The following is a 10869-nucleotide window of genomic DNA, read 5'->3' on the forward strand; positions in this document are numbered from 1 at the left end:
CCAGCCATGCCACCCCTTCTGTCTAAGAGGTGGGGAAAAACCCCCTTTCCTCCTGGGCCCTTCCTAGTGTGGGGGCTGCCTTGGTGGAGAGGATGGTCCCGGGGCAGGTAGGCAGACCCAGGCTGGCCTGTGGCCCTTGCCAGTGCTTCCTTTCTCTGTCAGTGACCTGGGCAGGCTGAGACTGCTGCTGGGCTAAGCTGAGCCAGACACTATACCTGGGGTCCAGCCAGGCTTGGGTCTTAGGGTTGTGTCAGGGTATCTGCAGCGCCTCCCACCTCAGGGTGCTAGTGTTAGGCCTTTGGAGACAGAAGGGGTGCCGGGCCATTATTCACAGCTGACCTTTACCTCGCAAGCCTTGAAAACCTGAGAGGACTTGGCCTGTGCAGCTCCGCCCAGACCAGCGGAGAACCCAGCCCACCCCGTCCCTACCCTTGGTTGCTCTGGTGCACGTGACGACGTGCCTGCCGCCGAGGGCTCCCGCTGTGGAGGCCCACATCAGGACAGTCACAAAGGCCCAGACCTAGAGCTCAATCTCTTTTATTACAGAAGGTACAGTGAAAATGCTGGGCCATCTGCTGGTTCCCTGGGGTGGCACAGGGAGCAATCAGTCCCTTCGAAGGTTCTTGAGCCGCTCCTCCAGATCTGCGTCTGCATCAACTAGGGCCGAGGCTGCGGCCTCGGCCTTCTTCCCACTGGCAGCCACACTGAGGGAACCTCCGGTGGAGGGGAGGTCTGCAGAGAGTGGGGATTAGGAAAAGAGCCCCTGCAACGGGGCGATGCTGGCAGGCGGGTGGGCAGAGCGGCACCTGTGGCTGGGCAGCGGGGAGGGTGGGACCCAAGGTTTTGAACACTCACTTGACAGCTCATCTGTCAGGCTCAACCCCAGCTCATCCAGGACCTGAGCCACGACGGCATCGCTAGGTAGGAAAAGAGCACCCTGTGAGGGCCAGGCACCTGGAGAGCCAGGCGTCCCTCCCCACCTCGCACCCGGGGGCTCCGAACCTCTCCTCCTCGTCCTCCTCGTCCCCCATGGCGTCGTCGATGGCATCGTTCATCATCTCCTCCTTCATGTCCATGATCTCCGCCTGCCGCTCAAACTCCATCATGATCTTCTGGATCTGGGGCAGCTTGAGCTGGAAGTGGGAGGAGAGTGAGTCTGGCCCCGGGGGTCAGTGGGGGCAGGGAGTGGGGGTTGGGAGAGCCGCACCTGTCTGTTCATGGTGCCCATGGCCTTGGTGACGCCCTTCATGGCTTGTGCCATGGAGTTGTTAGACTTGAGCGTCTGGATCTTGAGGGACACGGCCTGGATGTTGGCCCGCATCAACACGAACTTGCGCACGTACCGCCGGGTGCGCACCAGGTCTTTTGCCATGATGCGCACCGCATCCTGAGCAGTGGAGAAAGGCGGCAGGCAGCGAGCCTCAGGAACACACCACCTCCCACTCCACCGTCCTCCTGCGCCCTCATGCAGGGGTCTCTACTGCCCCGCAGGCTCCTCTGTATGTAAGCTTTCCACCTTCTTGATCCAGAGAGGTGGGAAGAAGGTAGGGCCTGCTCTTGAGGGCTCCTTTCCCCTGTGTGTCTGCAGTCAACCCCCCACCCCTGAACTTCCCTTCTGGTCAAAGGACGTTTCTCCCTCCGCCTCACAAACGCCCTCAGCTCTGGTATTAGCACGCCCAAAGCTCAGCTGGTAACTTCCTCCCCACCCTCCTGGCTTTGCCCATTCTGGATAATGGCACCTCCTCAACCCAGCGGCTCAGGCCAACAGTCTTTGCTCCCTAGTGGTTTGGGCTGCATCTGTCTCGCCAGTGTACCTCAAGTCACTTCTCTCTCGAAGTGAATCCTTCAACTCAGTAAATCCTTAGCGCACAGCTCCCACTGTGGTCCACAACTGCAGGTGGTCTGGCCCACACCCACTCCCGGGCTGGCCTGTGCGCCCTCTGACACCTGCAGCTCAGACACACTTGATGCATAGGTCGTCATAGGCGCACTCTCTTCATTACTTGAAGTGCAGCTCCAACACCATCTCCTCAAAGACGGTGTTTCTGGACCCTGAAACTAGGAAGGCCCCCCTCACCCCTTCACCCCCGTTTTCCTAGAAACACCCGCCTGTGGGTGTTCTGTCCGTTCCCCTTTGCTATAGTACCAGTGTGTGACCAGGGGATAGCACCTAGCTCTGTGTCCCAGCCTGTGCCCGACCGAGCTTACCATCTGGCCCTGCTTGGCCATCTTCTTGATGTCTGCAATGATCTTCTTCTCCTGGGTCTCTAGCTTCTGTCGCTCACGGTCCAGCTCTCGCATCGCACGATTCAGGGCGCGCTGGTTCTGGCGCAGCAGCTCCTCTGGCGTCTTCCGGCGCCCAAACAACAGGTCCATGGCCGCAGGAGCCCACCGGTGGGCCTGGGGCAAGTCTCGCTGCAAGGTGGCGTGGGGCCCAGAAAGGGGGCGAGGGGCAGAGCTGGGTTCACATGGTGTTCGGGTGGGGACAGATGGCGGGGGGTGGGTACGCAAAATGGAAAGAAGTGAGCAGGGTGAACAGCGTGACTGGAAGGCAGAGTGGAGGAGCCGCAGGGACTTGGGTTAGGTCACCACAATGTGCCTACCGCAGCCCCTCCATCACAGTGCCCCCAGGGAGGCGCAAGACTTGTCTCCTCCAGACCCTGGGATGAGGTTCTGGAGTGTCCGATGGACTGAGACTGGAGATGATAGAATGAGAACGCACAGGGGGTGGGGTGGCGAGGGGGCCACTGGGTCGCGGGGCTCAGGGACTGGACAGGAGACAGCCGCCGACGGGAGCGGGCAGAAGAGGTGGAGGCCGCGAGGGAAGCTGACGGCGTCAGGATGGAGTTGGGACAGGGGTTCTGAGTGCCCAGGGACTCCTGGTGTGGAGAACACAGCTGGGGGACGCCGGGGACTCCCACACAGAGGATGAGAAACTGGGTGTGGGGGTGCCCTGTTCGCTCAAAAAAGTGGGGGGGGTCGGGAGGACCGAAGGCAGGAGGGCACAGGCGACCCAGGGATGGGGCAGGGGCCCGGGGAGGGGCGAGGCTCTCCACACCTCGGCCAAGGCGCCCTCGTACGCCGCCGCCCACGCGCCCACCCAGCACCGGAGCCCCGGCGGGGCCACTCACCGGAGCTGGGACGGGGGTTCGCTTCCACTTCCGGGTCACGCTCCTCTGGCTCGGCTCCCTGGAGCGCCCACCAACCACAGCCCCTTGGTTCTGTCGCCTCTGCCGTCGCCGCCGTTTCCGGATTAAACCACTTGACGTCACACGCTCCGCCGGCACCCGGAATGCTGGGAGGGGACAACAGCGCGCGTGCGCACGTACTGGGGAACGGCCGCCGCCGCCCCCCCTCCCGGCGCATGCGCACCACCTTCCGCGTCTCCGCAGCAGGTCAGGAGTCTCAGGTTCAAATCTGGCTTGAGGGAGCCGAGCCACGGTCGGAGTCCTGGTCCCCGCGGGGTTGGTGCACCTTCGGGCGCCTTCCGCCCAGCGACCCGGAAGTCTTGCATCCCACCCTGTCATCATAGGGCCCAGCTCATCTGAGGGACCCCGAATTCTGTTTCTGAAACTCAGGCACCTGCAACGCCAGGCGGGGTTCTCCTCCACCGGCCCGGCCCACCCACGGCACGGCAGGACTTAACAGAGGTGCGGACTTTCCCCTCTGCTGGCTTACTAGATTCTGACCCTCTCTTATCCCCGAGTGGGATTTATCCTACTCAGCCGGAGGCGGGGGTCTCGGTCCCCCCACCACTCCCAGGGCTGCCTCGCATACAGGGCAACCTGCTGAGGTGCTCCAATGTCACCTGTGACCACAACTCCCACCATTCTTGCTGCAGAAGCCCTGGTGGTATCACCTGACCCTCCCAGCCCACAAAAGGAAGAGGCAGAGGCCATGCAGTAACATTCCCCTTTAATAGCCTGGTGGGACCTCCAGTGGTGGAGGGGTGGGGTGCCGGGTTCCCGGCCATCCAGTCCCCTTGGCTACCCACCCCAGAGCCCAGTATAGTGGGGCTGGACAGCACCCAGCAGGGGGCTAGACAAGCCAATTCATTTCCCATCGCTGAGCTGGTCGGGGGAGGCAGTGCCGACCTTAATCACATGGTGGTTTAAAAAAAAACAAACTAGGAGCGGGTGGCAGGGAGGGGTGGCAGGCCAGGGCATGGGATTCCCCCACCGGCTCTCCCATGCCCCCCCCACCTGTGGCCCCCAATAAATATCTGCAGGGGATGCCCGGGCTAGTGACCCCGGCAGGGGTGGGTAGGCGCCAACCCTATTTCAGGCAGCGCTCGAAGTAGGTGGAGCCGATATAGCCACCCCGCATGGAGCGCTGCACGTTCTGCTCAAACAGCCTCCGGTTGTTCTGCAGGACCTCGGCGGCCTCCTTGTTCAGTGGGTCTTCAGGGTTGGGCTCCTGTGGCCAGCAGCGGTGGGGGGTCAACAAGCCCAAGGAGCAGAGGGCCAACCTTCCCCAGCCCCAGCCCCCAACTCTACTCACCAAGAAGAGATACTGCAGGCCATAAATTATGGAGTTTATCGTAAGGACTGGCTTCCAGTCCTCTCTGTGGGCAGACAGCATCATGGTCAAGGGCTGGTGAGTGGGCAGCTGCCACAGACCCTGCTGGGACTGGACAGGTCAAGCCCAGGGCATGGGACAGTGTGAATGTGAGAAGCTAGTGGGAGGGTGCAGAGGACAGGCCAGGGAGAAAGCCAAGGTCAAGCCATGAGGAGGAGATGAAGAGACAGGGACAGAGACCACAAGGGGGAGTGAAGGGGCAGAGACAGGTGCAGTGCAAGGCCATGAAGGGGGCCTGGCGGGCAGGGCTGGAGAGCAGCGGAGGGCTAGTGCCCTCACCTGAGGATGTTGAGGCAGACGTTGCCCTCGAGGTCAATGTTGGGGTGATAAACCATCGTCTCACACTTCACCTTGGGGGGGTCATGCGGGTAACCCTGGCCCACCTGGCTCCAGGAAGAGAGAGGGGAGGTGGATAATGCCCCAGCAGTGTCTGGCTGGAGCCTCCGCTGCTGCCTTCTCAGCCCAAGGAGCCACCCCTGTCCACCTGGGACTCACCTTAAAACTGAACACAAACTTCCCGCTCTTGTAGAAGCCCTGTGAGGGAAGAGAAGAGGAAGTAGGACCCCATCACCCCATCCTGCAGGGCCTGGCAGGTGAACCAGGTATTCCCACCTGAGGAAACGCAGTGAAGGGTGCCCTCACCTCATCAGGACAGATAACCAGCTTGAAGTTGAGGAGGTCGTCTGGATCTGAAAAACTGATGTCACACGTCTTGGGCAGATTCAGCTCGTTTATGTCTGGGTTTACACAGCAGAGAAAGGAAATAGAAAGGAAGGTGCTCAGAAAAGGGGCTGGCGTCAGCAGAGCTCCCACCGCCTCCGCCAGGGCTCGAAGGGGCCTCTCCTGGGCGGTGGGCCACATCCCCAACCCCCTCCCTGCTCTTTCTGCTCCCCAATCCCCAGGTAGGGTCTTGTGGATCTACAGAACACACTGCAAACTTGCATGTTTAATCGTGGCTGTACCTGAGCTTCTTGCCTAGGGTAAGCTCCAGTGTTTCTGAATCCACAGCCCTAAGTCCCAGGTCCCAGCACCTGGGTCCCTCCAACCCAACTCCCAAATGCCCCATCAAGCCCCTGACTACCCCACACCCAGGATCCCTGGCCATAACCTCCACTTTCTAAAGGAGTCCCCACTCAAGGAACTTATTCCTCCCCACCCCCTAAATCACTCCCTCCACCAATCCCCAGCCCCACCGTTCATCTACATCTCTGCTTGTCATCCCAAACCCAAGTACCCACCTGACCCTCAGATCTATGGGTCCCCAGCCCTCCTACCCACACCACTCTGACTATAAGATTACCTGCATCTCCAGCGTGATCGTTTAAACTCAACCTTTCTCTTTCTCTAATCTCTGGCACACACTATCCCTCTCCTCCTCGTGTCACCCCAAAGCCAAACTGCCATGTGACTGCCCCCTGACCCAGGAATGCCAGGACTCTAACCTACTTCACCACGTCTGACTCTTGATTCCTAATGGCTCCAGCATAAAACACTGTCTCTCACTCCATTCCTCAATCCCGGCCCCCGCTATCTGTATCTCCTCTGCCTGTCATCCAGGTTCCCGTCTGATCCCCAGACTCTCGAATCCCTGGTCCTCCCCCTCCACTGCGTGACCCTCAGATTCCCGGTTCCTAGTATCAAACGCCTGGCATTCGGAATTCCCTAAACGCCCCATCCTAGGCCTCCCATCTCTGACCCCTCCAATGACTGTATTACCCCCCAACCCCCACCCCCAGGGCCCCGATCTCCAATCCCCACATCCGCAACCCCATTTCCGACATCTCTGACCCCCCTGGCGACCACATCACCCTCACCCAGGCTCTGACCTCCGACCTCCACCCTCATCCCCCGACCTCCTACCCTTCTGGATCCGCAACTGCGCCGCCGACGCCTTCTTGCTGCTGCCCTTGGTGCCGCCCGCCGACTCCTCCTCCTTCTTCTGCTGCTTCAGCGAGAACAGCTTGATCATCCTGCCGCCGCCGCCGCTGCCGCCGCTGCGGGGCCCGGGACCCCGGCCACCCGGCCCCCCGCCGCCGCCCGCGCCGCCTCCGCCACTCGGACCCGCCGCCGCGGCCTTCTTGGCTGCTGCCGCCACCCGCCCGGCCTGCCGCGCCGCTCCGCGCCCACCGCGCGGCCCGCGTCGGCTCCCGTAGTCGGCTCCGGCCTGGCCCGGCGCCTCGGGCTCGCTCGGCAGCGCTCGGGCCCGCTCGGCTGTCCTCGGGCCCGCTCGGCCCCGCCCCACCCCGCCGCTCCCTCCTCCCCTTCGCCCACTTCGGTGTCCTGAGGGCCAGCTGCTGCGGGGACGCCGGCTTCTCTGGCTACGCCGCTGGCGCGCTCCCTCGCTCCCTGCGCGAGGGGCGTCTGCGGCTAGAGGTGGAAGGGGGGAGGCGAGGGCCTCGGGGGAGGCGGCCGCGTACGGAAGGAGTGTCGGCTTCCGCGGCAGCGGCGGCTTCGGCGCGGAGGTCTGCAACGGCCTCGGGCGCCCCACCGCTTCGGATATTTCCGCCGCCTGCCCGCCTCGGCTCTTCCCGCCCGAACTGCTCTGTGCGCCTGCGCAGCAGCCGTCGCCGCCGCCGCCCCTCTGCCTTGCCTCTCGGTGGGACTGGGGATCGGGCTGCTTCGGCTAGGCTCGGGCATTTCCGTCCGTGCAGACCGTCCCGTGGTCACTTCCGGGGACGCCCGCGGAGCCAGGGAGGGGGCGGTGCTGCGGCCGTCTTTAAGTGGGGCAGATGCGGGCCGCTTCATTTGTGGTCCAGCCATTCCCATCTGCAGTCGTGCGGACGGCAGCGAAGGTGGGTCAAACAAGGTGCTTGCCCCTGCGGGTCATAGGCTGAGGCAGGGTCAGGGCCAGAGCCTGAGCAAGGCCTAGAGGGTGCAGGGTCCAGCACCTTCCGTGTCCCCTTGCAAACCGAAGAACCCGCTCGCAGAGACTCCGGTTTAGGTAAACTAACGAATAAAACATGTACTGTGGCAGAGAATAGCAAGCACTGCGAAAATTTACACGGGAGACGGAACATGGGGCACGGCCTCCCAGCGCGTGTCCCCTGTTTGGCAGAGGCGCCCTACGCCCTTTCGAGGTGTGCGTGCTGTGGGCGGGGCTAGCCTCCCCTCCAATCACAGTTCAACGTGCCTCGGTGGGCGGGGCGGGAGGAAGCGCCGAAGGATTCACCGACTTCCGGATGTTACCACGGGTGCTGTCAGGCTGTGAGCGCCGTAGAAAGGGCTGGTCCGGGCGGGCGACCCGGCTCGTGGGCCGGCCGGGGCTCTGCGCTTCAGCCTTCTCACGTCCGAATGCGGCTCCCGTCGCCTGTTCCATTCCGTCACTGCGGCCACGTGCCGCCATTACCGAGGCATTTTGTGGGAAGTAGTCCCGGCGCGGCGCTGGGGGCCGGCAGGCACGATCCTTGGCCTCTTGCCGGGCGATCGGGCTCCGTCCTCACCCCAGGAAGTCGCTTCCATCCCTTTGGGTCTTGGTCTGGCCTCCATCCCGGGCCCAGCCTCCTCGGAGGCCCTGCCCAGGCACCCTCGGCGTTCTTGGGCTCCGTGGACTGGATCCCAGTGTTGTCTGCGCAGCCGCTTTCCCTTTCGGTCCTTCCATTCGCCTTCCACCATCCCAGAAGCTTCTTTCAGCTTTCTAGCCCTAGCCTCACAGTCCCAGTATGGTTGACTCCCTTGAGAGCTGAGTGTTGGAGAGGCGCCAGGGTGAGGACGAGGGACCAGAAGCCTCAAACAGCTCAGGTTTTGGGGGGTTGACAAGCTTGCAATCATCCTAGCTTCAGGCTTCGGACATGGCTGGCCCTGGGACCCGGAGGCCCCCTCTGGACTCAGTTTCCATCCTCCTCTATCCCTTCCTCCGTTCTTTTCATCCACTGTGCTCTTAACTGATTGTTTTTGTACAGGACATGAGGGTTGATGACTGTCTCGCGGTTTACCAAGTCTCGGCGTAGTTTCAATTGTCCAGGTTACTTCATGTGTCCACTAGTCAGGCCAGTTGCTGGGGCCCTTCAGCTCAGGTCCCATCTGGTGATGGGGTATTGGTTCCCTGGAGAGGTGACACTGGACTAGTCAAAGCTATGATCTTGGTCTTGTGGCTTCCCACCAAACAGTAGCTAAGACTTAACCATGGAGCAAAATGCTGGGCAAAGGGGACTGTGGTGTCTGGACCAGGGAGGAGGGGATGGCCTAACTGTGGCGGGGCACTGGGTTGGAAGTGATGGAGCTAAGCTGTATGTTCCTTGTCGCCCTTGTGGCAGAGGGACACAGGTGGTTTGGGTAGCACATGTGCATGTATCCCGTGGGCCTGCAGCCTCTCAGACAGCACAAAGCTTCACCCAGGCAGGTCAGGGCCAGTGCCCTGGAGTGACTGTGCAGAATGTGGCTAGTGAGTTGTGAGGGTGGACGTGCACCCGGGTTGTTATCATGGTTTTGAGACCCGGGAAGAAAGGGTCTGTTTTGGGAATGAGGGAGCAGGAGCAGTCAGGAAAAGGGGGCTGAAGGGCTGTGGGCCTCCAGCCTAGACATGGATGGCTACGATCAGAACGGTGATGGGAGATGGAGAGAAGTGGATAGATTCAGGAGGCTGGGGTTTGGGTGAGAATGGATGGATGTGGCATGGAGAGGCTGGGCTTGGGAGTGAACAGTGTGGGCACAGGTACAGTCAGTCCAGGACAGGCTGGGCACTGTTGTGGGTTTCTTAGATGACCAGGGCTTGGGTATCCCTCTTCTGGGTTCCTCCTATGGTTCTGGCCCAGTGGGGCCAAGGGGTCATTCTTTCCCTACCCTCAGCCCTTGGATTCTCAACCCGCAGCCACATGATTGGATTAGTGTCCCACCAACTGCAGAAATGGCTTTTCATGGACGGTTCTTACAAAGCCGTTTGTGTTTATTTCTTAGGGCTGGTTCGGCAGGTGGGTCTTTGGACTTCTCAGGGCTTTAGGTGTGGGGCCCTGACTGAATGGCTCCATACTTTTCATGGTCATCGTAATTTTTCCTCTGTGGAATTTCTTTTTTTTTTGTCTTTCTGTCTTTTTAAAGCTGCACCCGTGGCATATGGAGGTTCCCAGGCTAGGGGTCTAATCGGAGCTGTTGCTGCAGGCCTACGCCAGAGCCACAGCAACACCAGATCCAAGCTGTGTCTGCGACCTACACCACAGCTCACGGCAACACTGGATCCTTAACCCACTGAGCAAGGCCAGGGATTGAACCTGCAACCTCATGGTTCCTAGTCAGATTCATTTCTGCTGCGCCAAGACGGGAACTCCAATTTCATGTTTTTATGTAGTTGTATCGGGACAGATTTCCCTTCGTGATCAACAGGAAGATGACCAAAGATGAGAGCTTTCTTGTTCTCGTTGTGTCTGATTATAAAAGTCACATAAGCTTGTAAAAAAAAAAAAAATCCACGTTACCGGGTTTAGAAAGTTCCGGGAGCATCTCTCCAACCTGAGACCGCTAGCTCCCTCAGTGTTCGCTCCTGTGCCCTCCCTGCTCTGATTCTCTCAGCCGCTTCACACCTTCCTCTCCCCTCTGATTCTGCAGATCCCAGACCAGGCTTCTCAGAAGTCCCCTTTGTGGTCAGAACAGTGGGTGCCGTCAAAGGGCTCAGGGGCTGCCCCCCACCCCAACGCCCACCCATGACCATGCTACACAGGAGTGCTCCTGCGTCGGGGAACTGCTGACTTTGCCAGATACGGTGGATGCCAGAGTGACTGATCTGGCTGGGCCTGAGTAGTGGGGAGTGGGGAAAGGAGAGGTTTAGGGGAGGAGAGGAAGCGGGGCTGAGGCAGGGAGCAAGCGTTCTCTAGCATTTCCTTAGGAAGCTCTGGCCCAGGCTGCCTTGTCTTTCCTGATACAGGGCCCAAATTTTGTGGGAGTCAGAGTGACCCAGAGTGGCAGGGGAAGGTCCAGATGCACTTCTGGAAGAAGCCTGGACTCAAGCGCCTAGAGATGCTGTTTCTGGAACTGCCTCGGTCGAGGGTAGGCTGGCAGCTGCCTAGAGTGCGGTTTAGGTCCCAAGCCAGATCCTGCCTCACGAAGACCCCCCTCTTTGGAACTGCCTTTCACCCCCTTGTCTCTGGCACCCACGGGTGGGTTGGGGGGCTATGTCAAGGCCCGAGCAATGGGAGCCGTAGAAGGGGAGGACAGGGCAGAAGAAGCCATGGCCCAGGAGGAGGCAGGAGGGTTCCAGAGATATCCGCCCTCAGCTCTCAGGACACGGGACTGAACTGGCAGTGTCTGTCCTCGTGTAAGCTGCTGCCAGCTGTGTCTCCTTACCTAACACAGGCCTGGTGG

At 60.8% G+C, this 10869-nt stretch overlaps 3 protein-coding genes across 4 annotated transcripts in view; 1 reads left to right on the forward strand and 2 right to left on the reverse strand.

The window, feature by feature from the left end:
* The window catches only part of LOC110261339 (zinc finger protein 444), a 996914-nt gene that overhangs the window by 955249 nt on the left and 30796 nt on the right, over positions 1-10869 (forward strand). The gene's annotated exons all lie outside the window — the stretch shown is intronic.
* On the reverse strand, positions 522-3249 carry CHMP2A (charged multivesicular body protein 2A). Of its 2 annotated transcripts, none has more exons than XM_021097415.2 (6): positions 3132-3249; positions 2209-2415; positions 1208-1387; positions 1003-1133; positions 856-917; positions 522-732 (listed from the first exon to the last, which is right to left on the reverse strand). In XM_021097415.2, the coding sequence occupies exons 2-6, from the start codon at positions 2374-2376 to the stop codon at positions 605-607; spliced, it is 669 nt and encodes a 222-aa protein (XP_020953074.1). In that variant the 5' UTR covers positions 2377-2415; positions 3132-3249; the 3' UTR covers positions 522-604. The 2 variants fall into 2 exon arrangements, with proteins under 2 accessions (XP_020953074.1, XP_020953075.1); XM_021097416.2 differs by having other exon boundaries at positions 2209-2458.
* UBE2M (ubiquitin conjugating enzyme E2 M) lies at positions 3899-6697 on the reverse strand. Its single transcript, XM_021097419.2, has 6 exons — positions 6439-6697; positions 5221-5315; positions 5074-5112; positions 4858-4961; positions 4501-4564; positions 3899-4416 (listed from the first exon to the last, which is right to left on the reverse strand). Exons 1-6 carry the CDS (start codon positions 6545-6547, stop codon positions 4276-4278), a joined length of 552 nt encoding a protein of 183 aa, XP_020953078.1. The 5' UTR covers positions 6548-6697; the 3' UTR covers positions 3899-4275.

The sequence above is a fragment of the Sus scrofa genome, chromosome 6, assembly GCF_054392235.1.
Source record: "Sus scrofa isolate SSC_HxYL_T2T_F1_AM1 chromosome 6, Sscrofa_HxYL_maternal_Yorkshire_Landrace_v2.0, whole genome shotgun sequence".
Classification (NCBI taxonomy): domain Eukaryota; kingdom Metazoa; phylum Chordata; class Mammalia; order Artiodactyla; family Suidae; genus Sus; species Sus scrofa.